The sequence below is a fragment of the Phoenix dactylifera genome, unplaced genomic scaffold (assembly GCF_009389715.1).
Source record: "Phoenix dactylifera cultivar Barhee BC4 unplaced genomic scaffold, palm_55x_up_171113_PBpolish2nd_filt_p 000222F, whole genome shotgun sequence".
NCBI lineage: Eukaryota > Viridiplantae > Streptophyta > Magnoliopsida > Arecales > Arecaceae > Phoenix > Phoenix dactylifera.
This window is the reverse complement of record NW_024067730.1, coordinates 237,014-264,522: the sequence shown is the minus strand read 5'-3', so window position 1 is coordinate 264,522 and position 27,509 is coordinate 237,014. Positions and strand designations below refer to the sequence as shown.

Here is a 27,509-nt window from a genome sequence, read left to right as displayed (position 1 = left end):
TTATTGCCTGGTATGGTCAATATAACAAAATATTTTAACTATACTGTTTTCTACTTATTTATTTAAATCTTATGCACATTACTATTTTTTCTTCTATATTTTTTTATAGGTTAAAACAATTGCAAGATGAATGCTCCAACTAAAATAAAAATAATTTTTTAAGTTTATAAGAGAATGAATTGAAATCTTTTACATCAAATCAAAAAGATTCAAGTGTCTCTGTACGAGGACACATTTTCTTATTCTTCTACAAATATTCAACTGTTATGTTGAATAATTTATTTTTTTATTTCTGCTGAATTTTTTATTAGGAGTTGTTGGCACTGAAATTATCAATAATTATTAATTATATTTTACTTAAAATATATTTTTTATTTTATTTTTTCAAGTTGTTGCTGTCCTTCTATTATTATTAAATTATATTTTGGCTTTTATTATTTTTCTGCACATCATTCGGATATCATTTCTTGGACGTGTGCGTGTGCGTATGTATAAAGTTTGAGCATTATTTATGCAGGCGATGTTCTCCTCTTCCTCTTCTCCACGGGACTTGTAATCCTCGCCGGTTCCGGCTTTCGCAGACAGACAGGAACCAGTATGAAGAAGACACGTGTCTCACGGACCTGTCTGAAACAAAACAGAACCCCGTTCGCCCGACACATCCGGTCTCCTGGACCGCCCGGGCTGCCTCCTCCTCCCCGATCCACTCTTCCCCCTCGCCGGTAGCCATCGCCGGCGGTGAAGTTGCACACAATGTGGACCTTATCGAACACGTCCCGGGTCATCCAACCTCTCCACCGACCCAGCGTCTTGTGCCGCTCCGTTCTCTCCACCTCCTCCTGCTCCTCATCTCCGCCACCGTGGATGCCGGTGTCCGTCTCGAGCATGTTCGACTCTGTCGCTCTCCCTTTTTGTCCAAGTTCCGACGCCCTCCTCGCCGTCAGTCCGAGATCAGGCCGCTAGTTCTACCCCGTCTGGCTCCGCCGCACTCACATCGTCGTCTCCACCCTCTTCCCCTCTCCGCCTCCCTCTCGCCGGCACCCTCATCGACCACATCCATCCACTGTGCCGGTGGTAACCGAGGAGAACGGGGCATGAATGGGATGAAGGGGGACTGCTCGTTTGTTGCAGAAACTGGAAGAGCCGGTGGAAAGAATGAGGGGCACCCTTTTTGCGTCTCTTTTCCTGCGAAAGCCGTCGCATGCGAACTAAAAGTTCGCAAGCCCCATACTTTTTAAGAGCCATATAACGGAGTTAAAGGATAAAGAGGGGAAAGAAGCTAAAGAAGCAACATCAATAAAAAAAATGGGGTTTCTCCTTCAACCTTTTCCTCTTCCCTTTCCAGCAGCGCTATCCACAACTCCAAAAATCCCCAAACGAACTTTTTCCCCTCCAACCGCCGCTTCGAATCCAAAACCACCGGATTTGAAGACTTGGGCTCACGATTTTAGGTCCAAGTCGCTGAAATTCGTACTCGCCGGCACTTTCGCTCTCGGAATTTCTCTTTCTGGTATGCACCTGCTCTGCCCGTAGTTTTCGGTTTTTTAACCCTTATTTTTCAGTAAAGGCATAGATGTTGTTGTGTCTGCTATGTCTTGTTGTTTGGACCTTGGAAAACTCTGGATCTTTTAGCTTCATGCCACTAAAACAAATTATATGTCTAAATTGTACACATGGTTTACTGTTATAAGAAGGTTCCTTACTAGTAGCAGGACTACCTCTATAGAGAAGAAGGCTTGCGAAAGAATAGCCTTGCACGCACGGCCAACTCAACCCTTAGGCGACGGTCGCCTAAGGCCCCATCCCCCAAATGCCCAAATGCATTTATTATAGTGAGGAAGGAAGGAAGGGGATGATGTATCTCTGACGTCATTGTTGTCTTGGCACCTCGTCATTATTATCATTTGTGGTGGCAGCGGCAATGATGATGGCAATGGAACCCTAATCCTAGCAAGGGATCGCGACTGGCAAGAGGCAAGGATGATTGGGAGAGAGGGGAGAGCAGGAAAGAGGGGGAGAGGGTACAGGGGAGAGCAGGATCTGGAGAGAGGGAGATAGGATAAAGGAAAAGAAGACTAGAAAAGGGGGGAGAAGGATTGGGAGGAGTCGTGACTCGCTACTCAAATTATAAACCATCAAACTATCCAATTTGGTCAAAAACAGCCTGAAATGGCTTGAACTTGGGTGGAACCAGATGATTCAGCCCAATTTAGGCTAATTCTCAGCTGGGACTGAATTGGGTAGGCAAACTATCCCAGTTATGGCTGGTTCTATTTGGTACGTCCCAAATTGCCCAATTTGAGATGGTTTGACAGTCCTTGTCTGGGGCCAAATCTTGCCTTTACTAGGGTTTTGGGGCTAAGGTTGTCTGGAGGAGGGCTACCCCCTATTGTATAGCCCATTGTGTACGGACCTTTTTATAAAAAAATGGAAAAGAGATCTGGTAGCCAGATCGATAGCTAATACTACTTTTCGGGGACTATTAATTCCTTTGCTAAGGTTATTTTTCATCCCTAAGAAAAATGGATTAGCTGTTGGCTTGCCTGCCATGATCTCTTTATGTTTTGCTTCAAGCTTTTCAGCATACTTTTGACACTGAAGCCCTGTCCAGAATATCTTATTTAGCTTATTGGATGGATGGCATCCAAGAAAGCTCCTAATCAAATATTTACAATTGCATGTAGTACCCCATCTATGCCTATTTGTGCATATCTCCACCATTTGATTTTGTCTATATAATCAACTCTACTGACAAAGATTTTATTTATAATATGCTAGTCTGCCCAATTTAATGCATGCCATTAAAAGGAAAATATGCAACTCATGTGTGTCGAATACTTTTGAACCATGGCCATCAAACATAATCCTTCACTCATATCTGTTGTAGCACAGCATTTAGAATGGATTTATATCTTGTCCATGTGCTCCTGCATTGACATTATAATTACTAAGCTTCTTGCTCTAGTTGTTATTTATAATTGATGCGTCTGAACTTAAGGATTCTGTTTAGAAATAGATGCTTAATTACTATTCTTATGCATAACATTTTTATCTAGCATCATGATCATATTAGCATTAACTATAAAACAATTTCCTACTTTTAATCAAGGTTTTAACTCCTGGCGGGACGAGAGGCATCCTGACTGTCCTGTCTCGTTCTCGTTCCTGTGAGAAAATGGGACTAGGACGGGGTTGGGACTCTGAAACCCAACCACGTGAGGAGAAAAGAAGAAAGAGGAAAGAAAGAAAGGAAAGATGAAGAAAAGAAAAAAAGAAAAGGAAAGAGGAAGAAGAAGAAATGAATTAGAGGAAGCGAGAAGAAAAAGAAAGAAAGGAAAGAAGGAAGAAAGTAAAGAAAAAGAAGAAGAAAAGGGAAAAAAGAAATAAAGGAAGGGATAAGAGAAAAAGAAAGAAAGAAAGGAAGGTGGAAGAAAAATAAAGAAAAGAATGAAGGAAAGAAAGAAGAAAAAAGAAAGAAAGAAAGAAATAAAAAAAAAGAAAGGAGAGAAGAAGGGGAGAGAGACGGAGGGTATTTATCGGGATGCATGATCGAGATTGCTGCTGGGATGGGACATGACAGCAGGGCATTCAAATCCATGGAGAAACTGGGACACCCCCATTCCACACGATTTAAGACCATGTTTTAAATATGATTTTGCATGTTGCTATTTTTGTGCTTTCAATTGTCATTTGCTTAATTTAATCTGTTACACAATTAAACAATTTGTGATAGAATTTTGTAGCTTGTGATTCTCTATAATCTATATTTCTATAAATTTCAATATTTTGATTAGTGTACAAAAAATATGAAATTTATATCATTAAGCTCCATAAAAATGATAAATTGATCAAATTCATCTAATCTTGGATAATTTTTCCCCTGCATTTTATATTTCATATTTTTCTTCTTTTCTCCAACTACTCAAGTTTGTTGCAAAGCATTGGCAGCAGGTTGTTTGTTGTGATCACCTTATAATTCTTTAATGCATGATGCAAATTCATGGCCCATTTTAGTTTTATCTCTGATATAAGATTGGGTTGTCTAGGACTTAGTGCAGCTGATGCCAAAGTTGGGGTCAACAAGCCAGAATTGCTTCCTAAAGAATTTAGTCCTGTCATTGATGTTGCTGGGTTTCTCTCTGCAGGCCAGGTGTGAGTAATTCCTTGTTGCAAAGTTAGTTTTTACCTTCTTTTAGCATTGATGTTTGCAATTTGTAGTGATATATGTATTGGGAAGCAGTGAACTTGAACAGCTGAGAAGCAAGGTTCAAATTTTAAAATACTAATAAATCCAGTGCATGCTCATCGACAAGTACCATACTGGCTCTGATGCAAGGGGGCATTGGTACGGGCAAATATCGCCTAAACCACACTGGAACTGCTCGAACTGAACCTGGATTGAGTAGTTTGGCATGGATCGTGGTCAATTCACCCTAAATTGAATGCATATCAGCTCTAAACCGAGTGATACAGCTTGGGATGACTAAAACAAACCTTTTTGCAATCATTTACCACCATTTGAATTTGGGAACGAAATGAGGGAGAAGGGAAGAGTGAGATTTGCTTGCAGGATTGAAGCTTGGATTTTGAGTTTCAAGACTCTAAATTTCATTCTAGCTAGGTATTCTCCCTCCTCCCTTCTCTTATTCTTCAAAAATCTAAGTGAAATTGTGTTTAATTGAAAAAAAAAACCGTTGGAGTAATTTTGTCAAATATGGATTGAATGATCACTGATCATTGAATTCATGACGTAGAGCATGAATCTAGGCTCAAAATCAATGATTTTGGGGATTGTGAGTTGAAACCCAAAACCTATACAGCTATACTCAAAAATTGTGCACATGCAAAGTTTTTATTCTAAAGAAGGCCATACCAAGCCATTCTAGCCATATCTATGCATACCCATCTATACTGTTTGTCGGCACAATCATCGGCACAATGCACACTCTACCCACCTCTGGGTTCAGTATGCTCTCGTTCTCAACATTTCAAACCTTGCCATATTCATAAAGTTGGTAGTTATGCTAACATATTGGTTCATAAAGTTGGTAGGTGTGCTGACACATTTCAAGCTGTCAATCATGGTAGGTTTGAAAAGCCAAGATATTGGTTTGCTAATGTGTTCTTTTCTCTATTTTTCTTCTTTGACTTGGCTTAGTAAGTCAATCAAATAAATGTTTGCTTAAATATAGGCACTTTAGCAGATGGTACGTAATTCCTGGTTCTTTTTTTTTTGGGACTTGGAGTTGTTGGAGTACAGTCTGTAACTAAATAAAACAGTGAGTCTGATATCATGTGCTTTCTTCTTTGATTATATGAAAAGAAGACAGGACTGACCAGAGTTTAACCATCAGCAATAATCTTCATCCAGTTTTAATAGGTTTGGTGCATGAACCCTTCATCCTATGTCAAAATCGGAAACACATCCAATGATGAAATTTAGCCCATGTTAAAGAAGGTGATCAGCTGATTGTATTATTAGCACCAATAACATGAGTTTGTCAGAGATTGATGACAAAGTTTGTTTAAAAGTTTTGAGACTTCTAGGTCCAACAGTTGTTAGCTTTCATGGGTACTGCTTGTATTCATATTCTGACTACCACTGTAGCAAAACATGCAGCAATAGAATCTTTCATGATTAACATTTTGTGTTCAAAGCCAAATTTTTAATTTGTTCAATTTTGTTTTGGTTTAAGTCTATGATGATTTCATAACTTATGGGTCTCACCTACTTATTGAACATTTTATTTTGGATTGATTGGTCAAGTTTCACTAGATTCAAATATGAACAAGTTATGGATTCAGGTCTAAGTATGGACAAGGTTCAAGAATTTTCATCCACTCTTGTTTTAGTCTAAGGCCAAAATCGGACCTCATAGAAGTAAGAAAAATAGAAAATTTTGGGAAAAATAATAGATTTAGAAAATACAAAAGGAAATAGTGCATGATGATGATCTTTTACATATAAGTTGCGAGCCGGACCCAAAAATTGGTAAGATCATCCAAGTTGGTTTCCCCTTTTCTTTCTCTCTGAGTTTCTAGGGGGAAATCTTTGATCATTTTGGCTCGCAATCAATTATTGTGGATGGAGGCCAGCTACTTTTCCTTTCTATGCTCTCATTGCAACCTTGGCCTCTCTTTTGCTTTGTCTGGTGTCTGCCTGGTCACCATGTTCCTCCATCATGTTCTTTTCAGTGATCCTTGCGGCCTTATCCCTGGAACAGTAGGCTGGATGGCGTACATGCTTTGATTGGCTTGTTTGGGGGCATGGAGGATTTTGCAGAGTTCATGACATGCAGTTCACATTGGAATGCTCTAATTGCCTTTATGTTCTGGTCTATTTTATTTGATATGAACAAATCTTCTTTATACTAGCTCTCTTCAGGCCATCGCTAATGCCAGTCTTTTCTTAGCTGATTGGCTGAAGGGGTGTTCCAATAATAGTTCAGAGAAGATACTTCCTTCTCTTGGGATGCTCAAAATTATCCTTGATTCTTCTATTCTATCCTCATCTTTCTTACTGTTCTTCTCCTCCATCCTCTCCTGTGCCTACTTTAGGCTGTAGGTTCTCTTTTATTTACTTAATAGGAGGATTAAGGCTCTACTAAAGGCTGAAAGGTTGGAAAAAAGGAACTGTATAATGTGTATAGTTGATATAATACAACACATTTATTGTTGGGTGGTTGAATTTGCACTGAAGGGGTTAAGCTGTATGATGTGAAAGTTTATAGCATGTTCTTCTTTATCATTTCTAAAATTAAATACATCTATTGGAGTCTACCTGCAGAAATTATTACAATCTAAAATTCTAAATATATTTCTAGGTGATGATATGGCACATTTTTAATCTTGTGACAGATTCATATTTTTCTGGTGTTGTTAATAATAACAAAATTCTGATATGTCTTAGAATATTCCTAGGAGAAACGGCTCTTGCAAGAGATAGAAGATCTTGAGAAGGATACAGGATTTAAACTAAGAATTCTCGCACAGAATTATCCTGACACTCCAGGTAAACTATAAACAATCATTAAGTTTGTTATATGTTGAATGCATTGTGACAGGATTCTAGTATACTGCCTTCCATTTTCTAACACAGGCAATCAACGTGGCTGATCTTGACACCTTACCAGTAGTTAGTCTAAAAACTGCAGGATATAGTTCTTTGAAATTTAAACTGATGCACTACTTATAAATAGTTAAGTCCAGGGTCCTCAAACAAAAGCACATCTTTAGGATACTTGGTCAATTTGCATTAGCGCTTTTCTTTTCCAAATGTTCTTTATGACATCGCCAATGTTTGGAAAATTTCTTTCTCCAGTAGACAGTTTCAATACAATCTTTTATGAACCTCCACAGAGAGATGACCAAGCAGACTCCTGCTTTTGCTTTTCTTTTTTCCTGTACTGCAGATTCCCCCTTGTTTGATTCATGACTTATTTATTTATCTATTTGTTCATATTTGACTATTTATTTTGCAGGATTGGCTATTAAAGACTTCTGGCAAGTTGATGATAGAACTATTGTTTTTGTTGCTGATCCAACCTTTGGTAAGATCTAGAAACATTCAGCTTGAAACTTTTGTCATGAAGTCAAAGATCAGAAAGTGTAGTTTTGTCAAAAACCTTGTACATAAAAAAGTTACCACAAATAAGCTTATTATTTCTATCTTATTTTTAAGTATTAAAAGTTATAAGTGCATCAAGTTCTCCTAAACATATCATATCTGTTTGATTGTCATGAATGACAATCATATAGTTGTTTGGGAGATGACATCTTATTAATTATTGGAAATTTAAACTTTATGACTCATTTATTCTGGATTGACATAAGATGATCAACAAAAGAACTATAATCAAATAAATGACTCATATTTATTGTTGATAGATTCCCATGACTAGTTAAACCTTGTAGACCATATGCAATAAATTCATCCCAAGAGTACATGAGATTTAAATACATAATTTGATTTGGTTGTATCCTCTTTTTTTCTTCTTAAATATATAGAAGTGTGGAGTTTACTCTGCAAGTTATGGCTCTATTTGATCTTAGCATCAGAAGATTCTAAGATATCTCTTACCATCTTTTGTAATTAGTACTTGGTAGTGAAATGTTTGAAAGTAGAATCTTCAATAACATCCAATTTGACTCCAAGAGATTGCAGGTAAATCAAACTATATTCACTTTGCGTATGCTTTTTCTAATTTTACAAACTTTGATTTTTCAAATATTGCCTCCAAATGTGTGTATCTTGGTGTATATGTCAGGCAATATCTTGAATTTCAATGTTGGTGCATCGGTTGATTTGGACATACCTCGAAGTTTCTGGAGTCGCTTATCAGGGAAGTATGGGAACATGTTTTACTGGAAAGAAAAGGTATTTTTTCGATAATAACTCATAATTGAGTAGGCTTGTTATACCAATGCATGAGACAATTTAAGTTACAATGTCTCACTCAGCATCACGAATTCTTGCAAAAATATATTGAACAGCTTTTATCTTCTTCAATTGATTGGCTAGGAAGAATTATTGCTTATTTGGGGGTAACCTTCATTGTGTATGGGTTCCTGCATTGGCTTTTTTACTAGTTTCAGACATTTATTAGCACATTCTTCTTGATACTCCTATATTTCCATCAAGGATTGAAGTGCTCAACCATACCTTACTGCATCTTGGATAAATACCATACTTGCAAGTTATCAGCATGATACAGGGACACATGCCTTTGTATTGGATATTCCAACTTGTATTAATGCATATCAATGTGTCTCAATTTTACTGCTCTGATACACAGCAACATGAGCTGTTAGTGGCTATGGGCTTATGCCCTACTTTCCTATTATGAACATGTACTCAAGCATCTTAAATACCTTGTAGGACTAAGAAGAAATACATGAAATATAGTTTTAGTAAAAATTATAAACAGAGATAAAGGTGGAGTGAAAACTGAGAATCATGAAGTTCCTAAGGGTCTGTTTAGGAAATCCAAAAGGATTAGGCTGGATTTCCTATAGGATCATGGACTGGACGGTCTATTTAACTATGGTCCATAGCAACCCAATCCCTCTCCAGCCCAAATCTTGTGAGAGGAAAAAAAGATCTTTACAAGTCTTTTTTTATTTTTTTATTCTTGTAGTCCAACAGGCCATAGATGGGATTTAGATCAAGACTGTAGCGAGCTTTTTTTAAAAAAAGAGGGCTGGGCAAGCTAACAAGTCCGATTTCTATAGGAAATCCAGCCCAATCCTGTTGGATTTCCCAAACAGGCCTTAGGAGTAGTTATTTTCAATATTTAGAATCTATTATTCATATGGAAGGGGAGATTGAAGAGGATGTTGTCTATAGAATTAAAGCAGCATGGCTAAAATAGAGAAGTGCCACTGGGATATTATATGATCATAAGATACTTGCCAAGATGAAGAGAAAATTTTATAGGATAATCATATGACCAACTATCTTTAAATACATAATGTTGGGTAGTTAGAAAACAACAAGCGCACAAGATAAGTGTGGTTGAAATGAGAATTTTTAGATGGATGTGTAGTAATACAATAAGAGATAGAATAAGAAATTAAGTCATTCATAAAAATGTAGAGGTCACACCAATTGAGGACAAATTGAAAGAAGGAATGACTACTTAGATGGTTTGGACATGTGCAATGTAGGCTAAGAAAGACACCAATACTAAGAAGTGATTTGATAAATGTAGAAGAAAAGAGGGATAGAGATAGACCGAAAATGCCATTAGATGAAGTAGTAAGGAAGGACTTGATAACATTAAATCTTTTAGAAAGTGTGAGCCTAAATAGATGGGGCCCCAACTAGTTTGGTTAAGGCTTAATTGAGTTGAGTCGAATGTTGTTTGATAACTCTTACTAGTGATTTTTCTTTCTTTTATGATGAACTGAAGGCCATTTATAGATCAAATCACACATTAAAATGATAAAAAATCATTATTTTAGATCAAAACAATTGATAAATGTAATGATATATAATAATATATAAGCTTCCCAGTGCAAGTATATGAGCTTCTCATAGTTTTAGCAATATCCACATAATGGTGCAAATATGTTTGATTGCAAGGATCATTACTTAGTCCCGAGTATTTCATCATGAATTTGGATTTGTGCTAGTAATTGTTAGATAACTGGGTAATGTTGATTTGTATAAGAAATTAATTGAATATGTGAATAGCACATATTGTATATCTGTTAATTAGAAATTTATTTTTGTTAAAAACATTTGTTTGTCCAATATAAAGAGATGGATATGGCCTTTGCTAAGAAGCATTCTGGTTGTGAATATGTGTTACAGACTTGCATATTTTTCTTTGGTAGCACCAAGTGTTGGCAAGATATGATATGATAAATGTGTTATGCCAGCATTTAACCTGCACAGATATGATGAATGACACTTTAATCCTTAATTTCAATGGCCAGATTTTGTGAAACCCAATGTCTAAAATTTCATTCCAGTGGCTTATTCTTCTTCTTTTTCTTCTTCCTCCTCTTCCTCTCTCTCTCTTTTTTTTTCCGCGTTCATGATGCCAGTATAATAGTCATATGGTAACACAAATACTGCAATAACCTGGCTTAGTGAGTCCCTGAACTTGCACTTTTGGAGATAAAAGTGGATTTTGGGGATGGTGCAGCATCTGGAATCGGCTTTTGAGGTCTAGAGTAGATATTGACACCGATCAGGTTCAGAGAATTTGATACCAGTGACAATCGTGGGTTTCTTTCCTACTATGCCGAGCACCCACTTCCCTACACATTCAATAATCTTTTGTGTTAACTAAAAATGATGTGCATAAAGGATAGTTGAATTAGTTGTAACATGTGTATCCATGTTGGAAGCTAAAAATAATTTAAAAGAGTTGAATACAGTCATCATAGTTGGGTTACATGATCCTCTCTCTAGAACAATTATCCTTATTGTTTATCTATTTTTTATTTACTCTGATAATCTTCTAATCTTGTGTAAGTTGTATTTTCTTAATTCTGGTTGAACAGGGGGAGGATGCATCAGTTGAAGCTGCTGTAATTGCAATTTCAAATTGCCTGAGAGAACCTGTGGGACCAAATAACTGCTCTGATGTAAAGTAAGGTACTCTTCTGTCTGTGAAATTTTTGCCCATGAAGTCAAAGGTGGAATTCAAAGTATGAAATATTACTATGTGATGTTGGGTATATGAAGCAATAGAAACACCTAGTTGGTGCAAGAACTTGCCATTAAAATATTTCCTTGTTTTTTCAAATTTGGCTTGCTGTCTCTACCAACTGCTTCAAAATTGTAGCATGTGAAAAAAAAAGTAATGTATACCAAAATGCATATTGACCTGTACTGGCTGGTACAATCTGAACTGACTAGGATCCAGCATCCAGTAACCCCTGTTTGTGTGCAGGGAGGTTGACAGGCAGGTGGAATTTTCATCTGTGTAGTGGCCACTGGATCATTTCTAGCTACGTAATGGTCCCCTCCACTTATTATTGATGGTTCATTTTAGATTGCATGGCAAAATCATATGTTTCTAAATTCATGAGCAAAGACAAGTTGTTAGATTGATTTCTTGTCGTAGGAACTCTGGATTTGTGTCCTAGAGCATGGATTAGAGATACATTCTCGAGTAAGGGCTAATTTTTTCAATTCAAGCTATATAGTTTTTAAAATTAATATTCATGAAAATAATCACCTAAAAAATATTTTCAATATATGTATGCATGTATATACATATGCATGGATGGTACCGCAACTACAACCCTTGCTGAACATCAAGGCATCTTATCTGGCAATAAGATGTGTTTAAATCTATACATGGTCTAAAAGTTAGGATTTTGAGAAGTTATGCAATGAGGAGGGAGTATTGAACCATGATGAACAACTTTTATTTGTCTGCATAAGGAAAATTACCATATCGTGATTTTCAGGGATCTGGTCTTTGGATGGTTTTGATCCCAGTAATTTCTCTTGCCCATACATTTTCTACCCTTCTTACTTTAAATTCTAATTGGGCTTTATCCAATGAATAATGCGGCCACCGAAAAGGCCTTACATGTTGCTCTAACAATATTGGAACTGCCTCTACTAGGTACCTGATGTGAACCTGATAACTGACGAGGACATCTACAGACCCGATGTGGCAGTGAGGTGAGGACAAAGTGCAACTGGTGTGCATTAAGTCCCAATGAAAATGTCTTTTCTAATAGTGCTTGACTTGCAATTCCATTAATATTTGTCTTTTATAAATGTTTAGACTCATTCAAACATACACACAGTTGAGTGAACCCAAATGTCTACATTAAATAACATTAGTGCATCAACTATTCTCCACCTATCTAGAAAAATCAATGAAACAATACAAATTGCAAAAAAGAAAAAAAATAAATTTGCAGTCAAATGGCTGTGTGACAGGGCATGCTAGCCTACCACAATTATGCTGATCATACCCTGTGTGAGTATGGCACATACTATTGTATGTATTCTGTCAGCCATTTACGTGTAGCAGAACCAATTGTGAAATTCTTGATATATATACAGAACAACCATCAGAAATTTATACCTGGCAGCTACAATAGATCTTGCTAAATCACTAGGTTGTACTAATACAGGCTTATGATCAATTATCTAATCCTCTACTATCTATGAGTCTTGTGTATGTAAAATTTTACTATATCTTGTACTTTTATGTAACTAGCCCTTACATATCCAATGGACCTGTCTTTGGATTCTTCCATTGGCAACTTTAGAATTGAATTACCTGGGATGACATTTATACCTTTCCTCCATATTAGAACTTAAAAATTGTATGGCTTCCTTTTGTTTACCCAACAAGAATATCACTCGCCACTATAATAACAACCTGTTCAATGTATCTGCCTCATTCACTGCAACTATGACATTAGATCCATGGCCACACACTTGAAAGTCATCATGAACTAACTTGGCATTTAGTCCTGGATTTGGCATGTGCAATGCTTGTGGGGTCCAAGAAGATTGTAGGCCTCAAGAAATTCACATGCATCACTATTTTTAATTAATTTCTTGCTTTTTGAGATTCTCTCTGATGTCGGAGCATCTAAGGCTCACTTGCTAGGTGAGTGAGTTTGAGCCAACCTGGATGTGAGACTAGAATGCACACGGGCCATGGGACTGTGCAGGACGCACGTGCCGGCCACATGGGTCATGGTTCATGTGCCCACGGGTCTCAGGACACTTGTTAGTTTTTGATGTTAGTTAATTCTACAGAATTTTGATTTTTGTAAATTTTTGAAGATATTAGGAAAGCTAGTAGTTAGGGTTCTTCAAGTTAGAATAGAATTTGGAATCCACCATTAGAAAGGAGAAGAAAAGAGTCCTCTTGGAGCTTCTTTTGTAATCATATTTGAGTTATTATTAGTAAGAATTATCTTGCGGAAATTGTTATTGCCTTCTCTCTATTCTCTCTCTTTCCTTCCTTTTGGTAGATTTCTAGAGCTTGCGAGTGAGTGTGTGAGAGCTGTATCTTTGGAGTGGCTGGCCAAGGTGGTGCTTTTATCCTTGGAGCTGTATCAGCCCCTACTCCTCCTCTAACTATCGTCCGCCCTTGTTGAGAGCCTATTGGTTTACAAGTCACTGTTGCCGCTTAGGTTACGACCTCCTTGTATTGTGTCGTGGGGTTTTTGCCTCGCCACAATCGGTTGCATCGACATACCTTTCTTCTTTGAGCTTTTAGTCCAAGTTCATCTTCTATCCTAACGTCACTCTCTCTTCAAATTCCTAATTTTTCTTGTCAAGTTAAAAGGTGGCAGTAAGCATTTTTCCCCCTATTAATCTCTCTTTTATTTCAGAGTCCTCACTTCTCCTCTTTTCACATGAAATTGATGGTTATGATCTTAGATTCTGTTGTATTTGTGAAGTAGAACTTGAGAGTCCTCATTTCTTGAAGTATCAAATATTTATTTAAACTCTCGAATTTTCTAAAGATTTAAAAGAGAGAAAGTTGGATGAATTGCTAAGTTTTAGGGAAGTGTGAGGCTTGCAATATACTTTTCTAGTGTCTTTTCTCACTGATTTCAGGTGAGACCACTGAACATCCAACTGACTGGTGATGGATCCTCAAGAGTTTCGATTGTATATTGATTATATATAATTGGACCCTAGTGGCTGCAGTTGGCACACTTTTTACATGTACTTAGTGTATTTGTCTAGATGTCTTGCTACCATATTAAAAGAGGGATGAGAGGTCAGTTTGAAGTAGCATGATAGAGAAAGAATTAGCACAATAGGGAAAAGGAAGAAAATAGAGAAAACTTGTTTTGGACTTACATTTTCATCAAAAAGATAGTAGTGAGTCTTACAAAGTTTAAAATCTTAAATATATGTACATATCCATACACAGATGCAGGCACACTTTGTGAAACAATTGTCATGATAACAGTTCAAGGGTTCGTACTACCTGGTGTATGACTGCGTCACACTATTGCTGAATATAAGACTATAAAATATTATAGTGCCAAACACTTCACATGATATCTGATCACTAGTTTCTCACCTTAACATGAGTCTTAGTCTACACTAGATCTGTAACTGCCAACCAGGCTATCAATTTTGTCTGTCAGTCAGCTGTTTCATTCTAGCTTAAAGCATGGAATTGCCACTAATAGGTGTAGTTATCCTTTTTACTGAAAGAGTTCCCTTGAACTTGATTTACCATTTCCAGAGCCTAACCTATGCCTGATGGAGTTTTAGATGCTCATTTTCGCATAATTCTGACTTCTTTGCTTGAACTTTGTTGGTTTTAAACATTTATTTGAATGGCTGATGCAAGCTTTGTTTTGACCTGTATTCCATAGCCTTGGAGCATTGTGTTTGATTATGGAAAGGCATCAATATCTTCTCAAAGCCATATTCCCTAGCAAGTGTCATGCATGAACTATACTACGTAGTCCTATTCACCTCTCATTACTGCACATGGTTCGCTTTCTTGTGTCCCATTCTTTCTCCATCTGCACCACCCATGAGCTTTCTATTTATATAAATAGGGGATTAATATTAAATCTCGCTAGACATAAATCTCTTAATTTGTTGCTATGACATGCAATGTTGCCAAGGCACTCAGGACGAAGAGAATCTCTAAAAACCTAGAGAGGAGCCTAGGCAGGCTGACTTGTAACTCAGGAAGTCCTTTTATTTTTCTTAAGCAAATGTTTTAAGGAAAATTATATTGATCATGAAACTAAAATTTTATGAAATAATGATATAATGTGTATCTAAAGAATTAATTTTAAGCATCTTGTTTTAACACATTGTTGAGGAAACTAGAGTACTTTGAGTACAATGTACTATCGACCAAGGAGTGTAGAAATGAATTAAAAATTTATGATCCTGGAAAAAATTAAAATATTGGAAGGCATACTTCGTAATTCACAATTAGATATCATGATGGTGGAATAAATATAAATAAAAGTAGTATATCAATAGCAGATGATCTTACCCACTTCAAGTATAGCCTCTACTTGCTAGTTAGTTAACAAACCAATCATAGAAAACTGGTGATGGCATTAAATTTGAATTTTGTTATTGCTTATTATAGGAATTATGTTTGAGAAACATGAAAAGCAAACATATTTGAAGTTCATAACAGATGTTCATCGTCATGACTTTAGTTTAAAGACAAGAAGAAGAAGAGTTACAATGAAAAGAAAAAGAAAAAGAACAAAATGGTCAGTGGAGGGAGAAGGGAAAAATAAGGAAAAGAAAATGAAATAAATCATTAGGATGAAGAAATGAAATGATAGAAAAAGTGGTAGAAAACAGAAGAAAAAATAAAGCAAAAAGAATAACATAATTGCTATATATCCTGATACCAACCTTAAAAAATTGCACTATTGGTGGTTTGTTATGTTTGATTGCTGTGAATACTTCATACAACTGCGATGCTTTTTTCCAATGATCCCACCACCATGAGCCCCATTATTCTCCTGCTATTACAAGATTTTATGGAGATCTTTAGGGTAGCAGGAGAAGACAAGTGCTCCATCTTTCTCCAAGCCTAACTCCTCTTCTGCTTGTTTCAACACCAAGTGAGGATGGGTTAGGCACCACAGTCCCAACAAGAAATTTTCTTTTGCTTGCTAGCATCAGTCGCATGAACAACAGGTTTCCCCTTCTTGACATCATTGGGCACTCCCTTGCTCTTTGTGACAGGGAGGTTCCTTTGCAACTTTTCCATCCGAGTATTGAGCATCTCAAAGTTAAGCTCATGCATGTCCAAGCACCCCTCAGTTTCTTTCAAAGTCACCAAGAGTTATTTATACTAGACAGGAAGATAATCCGCAGAGAAAGCACATGCTTAAATTCTTTGATGGGACAACGGTTAGTCACAATTTTCTACACTTCTTCATATTGGAATTTTACGACATACTAAACAAGCCACTGTCTTTAGCAGCTCTTAAACTCCTACCCTCCTGTGAAGATATTGTTCCCTGACAATTTACTGAATTATCTGAGACATCCATTGTAATTTGTGTTCTTTCTATTGAATCTTCTGAATGATAGGGAAAAGGGGAGGTTTCAATCCACTGAACTTGCACAAATGCTTCAGTAGATGAGTCCCTGCTGAGACTGATCTCTGGATAAATTAGAGGGACATGGACTTGCCATTCTGCTAGTCATGCCATGGTAACAAAGTGCAGACATCCTTTAAGTTTTGGTTCTGGTGGAGCATTGTCTGTCTGTTAATGAGTACAGAGTGTGACCCAATCTTCTGAAGGACTCTCCAAACAATTCTCTTATAGCTTAATTTTTAATTTGAAAACGAATGACTTCCTGGTTCCCTCTCATCTCTTTGTTCATTTCTAATGTTCTATCCTTTGTGATCTATCCTCTTTAAGAGAAGTATGCATTGATTGAAAAAACACTAGAGTGAGACCCGTTGTCCATTTCATCGTCGCTTGAACTTAGTCTTTTGGTAGCGCATGACATCTGAGACATAAGCTTCTGATATAGCATAGCTGGGGTTAAACTTTTTGTAGTAACCTCTCTTTGTTATGTACTTAAAGTGTTTCTTGTTCATGTACTATATTCTTCTCTCTATTGATTCCTCCAGTGACTAGGTTAAATTTTTGTTCCTTGTTCTGTCCCTTTAAAGTTTTTACAACACAAAACAGAGAATTCTGAGATACTTGAGAGCTTCCGAAGGGTGTTCTCCTTATTTCTTGCATGAATCAAGGCTTTGATACCCTCGTTGGCAACCTAGAGTAGAGTTCACATATGATGCCATATCGTCTAGCTCGATGGTCCATGATCTGTAGGCATGGTGCAAGGTTTGAGCTTGCCATGGCATCAGGGAAACCATATTCTTATTAAATTTCCTTTTTGGCATGAGGCCTCCTAAGCTTGTAGGTGGCATACTAATTTTTTAAGTTCTCAAAGATGATGACACAATACTGTTCCCATCAGCTACTAATCAATGGGGTCCAGGACAAGTTGAAGCAAGAGTAAAAAGTAAACTATTTAGAACTCAAATTGAGCGTTGATGGAATGGGTACCATAGCATTAGCATCATGGGCTGAGCTTCTCTTCTAGGCTTTCCTCTGGGTCTAGTTCATAATTGCTCTGGTGCCAGTGTCTTTTGAATTGGAAAACTCATGCTCATGCAAATGTCTCATCAAGTCCTTATTTAATTGAGAAGTTCATTATGTTGAAGGTGGCCAAGGCATGATGCATGCTAGTTGAATGATCTACATTCTGTCTTTGAGGATCAAAAGTTTAATCTGGCATGATGAATTTCAACCATGCATGAAGCACAGCTACTGCTTCAGAAATAACTTAGCATGATTGTCTTTACGTATAGATACAATATTTGTGCATCAAATGTAATGTAGTGGTCAAATATTTAGAGCAGTTGGTCCTACAAATGGTGTGGGGTCGAAGTACCTTGACATCTCCATCTCTGTTACTCTAAAAAATGTTGTTAATGGTTATATACCTTGAGATCTCCATCTCTGTTACTCTTAAAAATGTTGATAATGGAAAGCCAAAATTTTGTTAGAAAGATCTTAAGTTTCCATGGAAAAGCAAGGTACTTTTTGGTGCGGACACCAGTGCCAGGTCAGCCGGTCGCCACAGGATCCAGCCAGCTCAGCGGGTTCCAGCCGATTCAGCCAGCCTGATTTTATTTTAGATTGATTTATTTTATGTTGATTGGGTTTATTTGCATATTGTTATTTGGGTTTATTTACATATTGTCATTTTAGGAGCTTTTTGGAATTATTTTATTTGTAGGGGTTATTTGTTATTTTGTGACCCTATATATATGGGTCCATCCTGATGTTTAGGGTTTAATGAATTAATGAATGAACAATTGGTCTTCTTCTTCCTCCTCCTCTTTTCCTCTTTCCCTTCTTCTTCCCCTCTTCCTCTCCTCTTTCTCTCTGTATTTCAATCCGTACTTCTGTCCTGCATCAGCTTTGGTAAAGTTGGTGCGGACACCGGTGCCAGGTCAGCCGGTCGCCACAGGATCCAGCCAGCTCAGCGGGTTCCAGCCGATTCAGCCAGCCTGATTTTATTTTAGATTGATTTATTTTATGTTGATTGGGTTTATTTGCATATTGTTATTTGGGTTTATTTGCATATTGTCATTTTAGGAGCTTTTTGGAATTATTTTATTTGTAGGGGTTATTTGTTATTTTGTGACCCTATATATATGGGTCCATCCTGATGTTTAGGGTTTAATGAATTAATGAATGAACAATTAGTCTTCTTCTTCCTCCTCCTCTTTTCCTCTTTCCCTTCTTCTTCCCCTCTTCCTCTCCTCTTTCTCTCTGTATTTCAATCCGTACTTCTGTCCTGCATCAGCTTTGGTATTAGAGCAGGGCTGACGTTGCCTCTGTTGCTGAAGTCGAAGGATCCGGTTTATGGACGGACCCCCGCCGATTTCTTTTCGGCCTTTTCCTCACCTGTATTTTGCTAGATCATTTGCACCGCAAACGCCGGAACGCACGGAAGGTCGTCGCACGGCACGCACCCCGAAGAAGAAGGGTCACTCCATTTCTTCCTTATTCTCTTCCCTATTCATCACCTCACCCGCTGTGAAGAAAAAAAGAAGTGAAACCCTCCCGTCGGTCGGCTGCTACCCGGCGTCGATCCACAGAGCTCCTTCGCAAGACGCCGTCGCCGCCTTCATTTCCCTCCGCCGCTGCCTCCGACGCTCTCACCCTTTCTTGGCCGTCCTCCTCTGTCGGATCTCACGCAGAGAAGGAAGGCTCGGTCGCCGGAAACCCCCAAGGCAGCCCGAGAGGCAAATAAGCCGGCCTCCTATCACTGTGAAAGCATCATCCACCGCCACCGTTTCGCCGCGCCGCCGATTTACCTTTGATCGCCGCCGATTCGCCTTCGGTCGCCGCCGTGCTTCCCGGAGGTCTCGAAAGCATTTTGCTGCCACCGACCGTGGCCGGATCCAAGTGAAGGACGTCGCCGCCCCGATCACTGCTGCACCAGCACCCTCTTCCGCCGGCGCAACACCTCCCCGCAACCACCGCCGCAAAATCAGGCGAGATCTGGCGGAAGCGAGCGGACGGTTGAAGGTTGAAGATGATCTACAGTACGGGTAAGGTCTGCACCCGTTAGCCCGTTAACCCATTATCCATTAACCCGAGTCATTTCAAAAAAAAAAAAATGCGGGTCGGACTGTCCTAGTGGGTTGGGTCTGTTAACCCGATAACCCGACAACCCGACTTGAGTTAAAAAAAAAAAAAAAAAAAAACTGGTTGACGCACGTGACGCGTAAGTCGCGCACGTGCGGGAGGTTTCCTCCTTCCTTTTTTATTTTCCCGATTCCCTGGTTTCGTTTTCTTCTTCTCTTCCGACCACCGTCCCCCGTCAACCCCACACTGTTTCCTCTCCGCCGTCAACACCTCCGCCCACCGCCACCGCTGCCGCCGTCAATTCTTCCGCGTCACCACATCTCCCGTCTCTTTCCTCTACTATAGTTGTGTCACTCCGCCGGCATTCATCGGCCCGGCCGAGTCCACCACCACCACCGTTTTCAGCCCTCCCACCACCGTCAACTTAGGCCTTCCACTGCTGTCAGCGCTCCCCGCTCGCTCCCCACCGCCGCTGCCACGCCTGCTGCTGCACCCCTGCACTGCGCGCTGCCCCTGCAACTCTTTACTGCCGCTCGCCGCTGCTAAGTTGCTGCCGCACCGCCGCGCCGCCGGGTTGCTCTCACCGCCGCGCCGCCGCGTTGCCGTCGCCGCCGTCGACTGCTGCACCACCACTGTCGGCTCTGACAGTCATCACCGCAGACCGCTCCAACCGTCCTGCATCAGCTCCTCCCTGCCAACAGTTGCTCCGACCACCACCACCGGACCCTGCAACGCCGTGACCTTCTTCCCAGCATCATCTCAGCTGGAACATCTTCGGCAAGCACAGGCCTCAATCAGCTCTGGCCCCCAAGTTGCTGATATCAAGTCCACCGAGTTGCTGTGCTCAGACCCGATTCGCGCTATTTGCATCTGATCGTCGCCCCAACCCAGGTCAGGTTTCTTCCTTACTGCAAATTTTATTTGTTTGTCTAAATTTAGAATTAATTAACTCTTATGTGCTCTATTGATATTGCTTCCTAAAATTCAACACATCCACTCCAAACAACCCCAAAACCCTAGTAGTGGCCTGTCTTTGTTATTAATTGTAGGGCTACCTAATCTTTGGAAGTTCTTTGAGGCTCTGTGCAATCCTGCAACACGCTGAAAACTAGTACTATTTGACCGCAACTACTTATCTGAATTTGTTATGTAATTCAAAGCCAATTTCAATTGCTTGAGTTAGCTTCCGATTATATTAAGTATCTACTTTGCAATTTTGAATTCATTTCATGCATTAGGTCTACTTAGGAACATTTATAGTTGGTCGGATCATACATTTTGACATTCATTTTATGCATCTACGTAGTGGTCGTGACGCATCTCATCCTGAGTCCCAATTAGGCATGGATTCCAAAATCGAAGCCCTATTAAAAGCTATCCAAGACACTAATGCTCAAGTCCAAAACACTAATGCCCAAGTCCAAAAACCTAATGCTCAAGTCCAAAATACCAATGCCCAAGTCCAAGCAAACAACTTTGATAATAGGCATGTTCCAGGTCACCATTATGCCTACCCTCGCCTTAGAGGACCAGGTCCCTTTCCTAATATGAATAGAGGTTACCGACATAACGTAGAACCCAGAGCTCTTCGTGACCCTGATGAAGACGTAATGAGAGGCATTAGGGTGGAAGCCCCCACTTTTGACGGTCGTCTTGACCCGAAAGTCTTCTCCGATTGGTTACACGAAATGGACCACTTCTTTGAGTGGTACAATCTGTCTGAGAACAAAAAAGTTCGATTCGCTAGAATGAAACTCCTTGGTCGAGCTAAGCTGTTTTGGCAAAACACTGAACAACTATTAGCTAGGAGACATCAACATGAAATAACTGATTGGGTAGAGATGAAAGAGAGACTTAAAGAAAAATACCTGCCCCTTAACTACCAAGACGATCTCCTAAACCGATGGAATACTAAGTCCACATTTGTAAGGCGCCCTGACACACGGAGCACTCCCACCGGCCTTAATTCCTTAGGGTCCAAACCTTCTGTAGGGTCCACTACTCATAGGCCCCCTCCTATTGCCCATGTCACAGGCCGAGACACTAATGGCAAGGGAATGCTTGGTGAGCCTCCCAAACCACATTCCAAAATTCGGTGTTACAAATGCCAAGGTTTTGGTCACGTTACCTCCCAATGTGCGAACAAATTTTTCGTTATTGCTCAGCAAGAGCAGGGAGGTGACATAGATGACTTAGAGGAGCAAATCTATGAACCAAACCTCGATGACATTCAGGACATTGAGGAAGAGTGTGATGACAAACCTGAAACCCTAGGATGCACCCACACTCCACCTAGCTCGCTTGCACAGTCAGATAACGAGTCTGACCAGTCTACCATGAGTGTAGTTGGATATGCCCTCGCACAACCCATCAAAATTGATGTTAGGATTTCTGAGCCTGCATATGCATTTACACAACACATTCATAAGTTGTATCAGGAAATCCATAAGGGCATTCATGCATGTACTGCTCAGTATAAGATGCAAGCTGATTTCCGTGCTAAAGAATTTCAAACTTGGGGTTACGTAATGATCCATCTTAAGGAATTGCAGTCTCTTAGTATTGGACCATTCAGGGTGTTGCACAAGGATGGCACTGACGCCTATGCCATTGACTTTCCATTTGATTTCGGTCATAGCCTTACTATTAATATTAAAGATTTGGTTGCAATCCCTGATGACTCTTTTGCTGCACACTCTCCTGCGCCTGATGTTTATCCTATTATTGATTCCATGCGATCTTCGTTTCCTTTTACCCTCCATCGAGCACAAAAAGAGTATATTGATTCTATTTTAGCCGAGCAAATAGTTTTTACCAGTGATGGAGGCATCCAACATTTTCTGGTTCGTTGGCGAGGACGACCAAGGTCCGGCTACACTTGGATCCAGCGTGAGGAGATACCGCCGATTGACCCGAACTTGTTGGAGTACTACCGGGGCTTTACCAAGCCGCTTTCGTCGAGGTCGACTTCTTTCCACCCGAGGAGAGTTGGTGCGGACACCAGTGCCAGGTCAGCCGGTCGCCACAGGATCCAGCCAGCTCAGCGGGTTCCAGCCGATTCAGCCAGCCTGATTTTATTTTAGATTGATTTATTTTATGTTGATTGGGTTTATTTGCATATTGTTATTTGGGTTTATTTGCATATTGTCATTTTAGGAGCTTTTTGGAATTATTTTATTTGTAGGGGTTATTTGTTATTTTGTGACCCTATATATATGGGTCCATCCTGATGTTTAGGGTTTAATGAATTAATGAATGAACAATTGGTCTTCTTCTTCCTCCTCCTCTTTTCCTCTTTCCCTTCTTCTTCCCCTCTTCCTCTCTGTATTTCAATCCGTACTTCTGTCCTGCATCACTTTTCCATGGTAACTAGGGTTTCTTATGGCGCTAATGTAAAATGCAAACATGTGCAATTAAAAAAGGAAAAAGGCAAGAGCCATAGGTATACCCCCAGTATTTAGTGGGCTATATGTGAGCAAAATTGTGATTCTTTTTTGTTCTTTTTTTTTTGTTGAGAAATCCTTGTATTTCGAGATGGACGTTTCTGATTTCCCCTGCCAATATGTTAACACAAATCTAAATGTAAAAGGAATATCTAACCAATTCAAGAGCAAAAATGATCTTGGGTATCCCTTAAGGCGAATAACGAGAATAAGATGTCAAAACTAACCAAAAAGCATTGCAAATTTTTTATAATTGTAATACTCTTGAGTGCTTAGATTATATGCCATAAGTGGGCAGTTCTCTTTTAAGTTGTTGCTACAAATATTGATCCACCATTCAAACATAGGGAAAAAACATCCAAACTAAAAACTTTTATGTGGATATATCAATCCAAATACAATCTCCATGAAGTTTTGGCCTCAAACTCGGATATTCATCAAAATGAGCTCCAATTTAGTAAAGTACGTTGCTACTTGCATGTAGTTGTAATTAAATATCTTGTCGATCAATTGGAAATAAGCAACCCTTGTAGCTTATTTGATCATGAGTGTATAGATGAGCCCCAAGAGACCCACAACAAATCCTGGTGCAAAGCTCATGTAAAGCCATATCATGTTAGACTCGTCTGGGCTCCTCTTCTTGACCTCTTGTTTGAAATGGTCTTTTTCAAGGGGCATTATTAAAGCACCATGTCAATGGCCAACCATAAAGATCAGGATTGTGATTGTAGATAGAGCAATTGTAGAATGTTTACAATTAGTTTCCCCATGGAATTCTTCGTGAGAAATTGATATTGGACAAGTTCAATTGACATAAGGAATACATGGGCATATTTGAGGCAATCATGCTTGAGTGATTGTTTATGGTAAGATTCTCATTGCTTGAAGGCACCAGTATTTTCTAGGATCTTTCTTGTAAAGTGATTATTAGAGAGGTTGAAGAAAAAAAGTCAAATGAAGATGTATCGTTTCTTGAGGTATCATTCCAAAAACTTCTTGTGAGAGTTCTATACTTAATAAGTGACAACACACCAGTGTATTCAATTTCTATTTACTTTGTGGTTATGCACAAGCTCTTTAAGTCTAGTTTTCTCGAACCATTGGTTTATCCACATTCTCTATTGCCATCATTGCGCTAAAGTTTCCAAAAAATTGAGGCAAAGCATCTGCAAAATGGTCCAAAACTTGAAGAGAAGATATGATAGTTGTTCTGGTATATTACCATTGAAAAAGAACTCCCAATGATATGAGGCTTTCTTCTATCCACATTGGTAGGATGAGAACTTATTTATCAAGAATGGCCGATTATCTACAATATCTCAGGAATAAAGGAAAATCTCTAGAGAGACTATTATTTCTCCCGAGCTTTGAGAATGCCACCATGCTGTGTTTTTGTAAGTCAACGATCCATAGCTGCAATTTGTGCCAGTAGTTTGGATGTCCTCTGAACAAGTTATTATTGGAAGGTCGAGAATGACCGGATAAGTTATATTAGAAATGAACGGGCGTATGCTACCATTGATGTAATCCTTGGATAAAGAAAGGAGTTAAATTCGATGGCTCTAGCAAAGCTCAAAGTGAATAGGTCCAAAAACTGAGTTGTTGGATAGATTTATGCTACATAGGGAAGTATGCAGTTCAGGTACTAGACCATGAAAGTTTTCTTGTCATCCTATTAGGAGATGAATTAAATCATAATTAGATCCCAAGAAGGAAAGTCATCTGAATTGCTATATCTCAGAAGTCGTAGTTTGCCCAAATTTCTTTGGGTTCAAAGTTAACGTAGGAAAACTCAAATGGCGAGCATATACTAATCCATCAGGTATTAAAAGGAGGAACCCAATCATGATTTAGGATCACGACAAATGAGTTGTGAGATAGATCCAAGCCTTCTAATGTCATAAGGACGGCAAATTAGGCTTCAATCAAACGACCTGTAAAGAAGTTGGAGCCGACAAGTGGAAAACATCTTGTGCGATTTCTTGAGAACATCAAAACTTGTAGGTTGCGAAGCATGTGGAAAACATCTGGTATCTCACCACTTATATAATTATTTTCCAACAAATCCAATGCCACCAAGTTGAGAAGGGTCCCAATGCTCTTTGATATCTCACTGCTGATTCTATTACATTCCGTAAGTAAATTCTCCAAGTAGGTGAGGTTTCACAGGTGTTCTGGAATCTCTCCATCGATGTTATTCATAGACAAATCTAAGTACTCCAAGTTTTCTAGCATTTTCAGAATATCTGCAGTGATTTCATTATTAGACAAATATAAATATTCCAAGTGGTTGAGGTTTTCCAGCTTCTAAAAAATCTCTCCAATTATTTGATTATAAAAGAAATCTAAATGCTTCAAGTTGCATAGATCCCTTACAGCAACAGGTAGTTTATCGAGCAAATCACATCCTCTTAGATTGAGGTGCATGAGGCTGCTGCTAATGTTAAACAGCAAGAGGGATACAATAGTTTTGATGTGGTCATTTTGAGAAAGATCAAAATGATAATGGGATACCCAGGCCCTTTTAGAGCCTGATTATGTACTGGGCCAGGTCCATTTGACTGGCTTAGAAGTATACTTCGCCCCTCCACACCCCCTCCCCCGCCCTGTGCCCCCCCAAAAAAGAGAGAACGCACGTGCTGCACACATGTGAAGAAGGGAAGAGGACTTGCGATGGGAGTTTTCTTCCTCCTGAGTTCGTCGGATAGAATTTGACTTTGAGTCGGATTCTGGTCGTGGCCGAGCTCTATTTAGAGCTCCTATCCGTCCCATCCTCCCGCATCGGAGATCCAGTCCCAATCGGAGTTTAATCAGTGGATTCTTCTCCGATTCTTTCTGCGATCGTCGATCGTTATTGGCACCATTGCCATGGCCAAGCATTGCCGGAGGCTAGGTGAGAGCCAAAATCCTTTGATTAATCCTTCTTCTACTTCTTTTTGAATTTATGGATCAAAGATTTCGGCCGGTGATCACTAGATTTTTGGTGGAAAAAGGATGATGCCCTGTTTTTCTTGTTTTAGTAAGCTGACACTTACTTCACTTGTTTCCAGCTGGTTCCGCTGTTGGCGCCTGTCATTGGGGCCTTCCTCCAATTCCTCACAGTGGCTGGAAGCCATGGCCAGAGTCCCTGCCGTCGGGATGCCTCTGTTCATTGGTTAGGGGGGAGGGGCAGAACCCCTATTTCTTATAGTTTTAGTCGCCGCCAACCGCTAGTTGCTGTCGACTGCCTGTTGGCCGGTTGTGGGTCTCTGACCTTGGGCACCACCTGCAGCCACTCCCTTCCCTTCCTCTTCTTTGGTTAGCGAGAGAAACTTGTTCTCTCTCTTTCTCTCTCTTTTTCATTTTTTCTCTCCTTTGATTTTCTCTCTACTCTCTCTATAAAGATGTTAGGTCTACCATAACACCTCTCTTCATGATTTTGGATCTACCTTGGTGAAGGGCCTTGATCTATAGCCGGCAGGCGGCGTGCTAACCCCCATCTTGGCCCTTCCTAGATATTGTTAGAATTGGTCACCTTGATCTCTATCGAAACCTCTGTATCCTAGTGCGAGCATGATCAGATGAATTCACTTTGATTGGACCTCGTAAGCACGACTCTTAGTGATTTCTGGATCGATCTAATTGAAGGGTCATGATCTAGGGTTGTCAGACAGTATGTGAGCCCTCACCTTGGCCCCTGCCAAATACTGTTAGATTTGATCGCTCCGATCTTTGTTGAACCATCTATACCCTAGCTCAAGCATGATTCGATGAATTTCACTTTGATCGGATCGACCGGGATGTTGGGCACTCTCGCTTGATCAGCCTTGTGTGGGTGTTGGAATTTAAGATTGTTATTTTTTTTAACAAAATAATTATGATGAAAACTTAATGAAAAATATAATTTTTTGATATTAGGCTCTGAGAAAGATTTTCGAGATTAATTGGATCTGCATTTGCAAGGTAAGTAATGTTTCACTTTTTCTAAATTTATCAGCAATCATTAAATTATTTTAGTCATGACTTTTGACTGGTATTATTCATTATGCATGAATTTGACGGATAGTATATTATTACAGAAACTGTTATTTTGAAATATTATGACAATATATGATCTTATTATGGATATGATTGATTGATTTTAACTCCATATGATTTTAGAATTGAAATATGAAACCTAGAGCTATTTGAATTTCGACCTGGCTATGTTGAGGACCCCACCAATGGAGGCTAATATGTTGGCACTGATTTGTCTTAAAGGTTGTGTCCAAGATGATTAACGACATACCGCCAATAGACCAGCGATCCTAAAGAAGTTTGCTGCAAGATGATGCGCAGCTCACCGCAAGAAGTTTAGTCGGTGTTATGATCATGCTACATGATGATGTAGTTATAGCTCATGATCGATAAAATGAATTGAATATTTGAAAGAATTTGAATCCATGAACAAAATTTAATATT

At 39.2% G+C, this 27,509-nt stretch overlaps 1 protein-coding gene across 8 annotated transcripts; it reads left to right on the top strand.

Annotated features, from left to right (window-relative positions):
• Window positions 1–683: 683 nt before the first annotated feature.
• LOC103720352 (thylakoid lumenal 15.0 kDa protein 2, chloroplastic) lies at window positions 684–27,487 on the top strand. 8 transcript variants are annotated; one of them, XR_005507565.1, is made up of 9 exons: window positions 684–1,510; window positions 4,059–4,150; window positions 6,922–7,012; window positions 7,482–7,550; window positions 8,268–8,377; window positions 11,014–11,102; window positions 12,090–12,148; window positions 16,187–16,354; window positions 16,538–16,925. XR_005507565.1 is itself a non-coding variant. In XM_008810015.4 (8 exons), exons 1-7 carry the CDS (start codon window positions 1,306–1,308, stop codon window positions 12,100–12,102), a joined length of 681 nt encoding a protein of 226 aa, XP_008808237.1. In that variant the 5' UTR covers window positions 696–1,305; the 3' UTR covers window positions 12,103–12,148; window positions 27,309–27,487. The 8 variants fall into 8 exon arrangements, 4 of the variants coding, with proteins under 4 accessions (XP_008808237.1, XP_008808236.1, XP_026665515.1 ...); XR_606137.4 differs by having other exon boundaries at window positions 696–1,510; window positions 4,047–4,150; XR_606139.4 differs by having other exon boundaries at window positions 700–1,510; window positions 4,047–4,150; window positions 11,014–11,107.
• The last annotated feature ends 22 nt before the right edge of the window (window positions 27,488–27,509 follow it).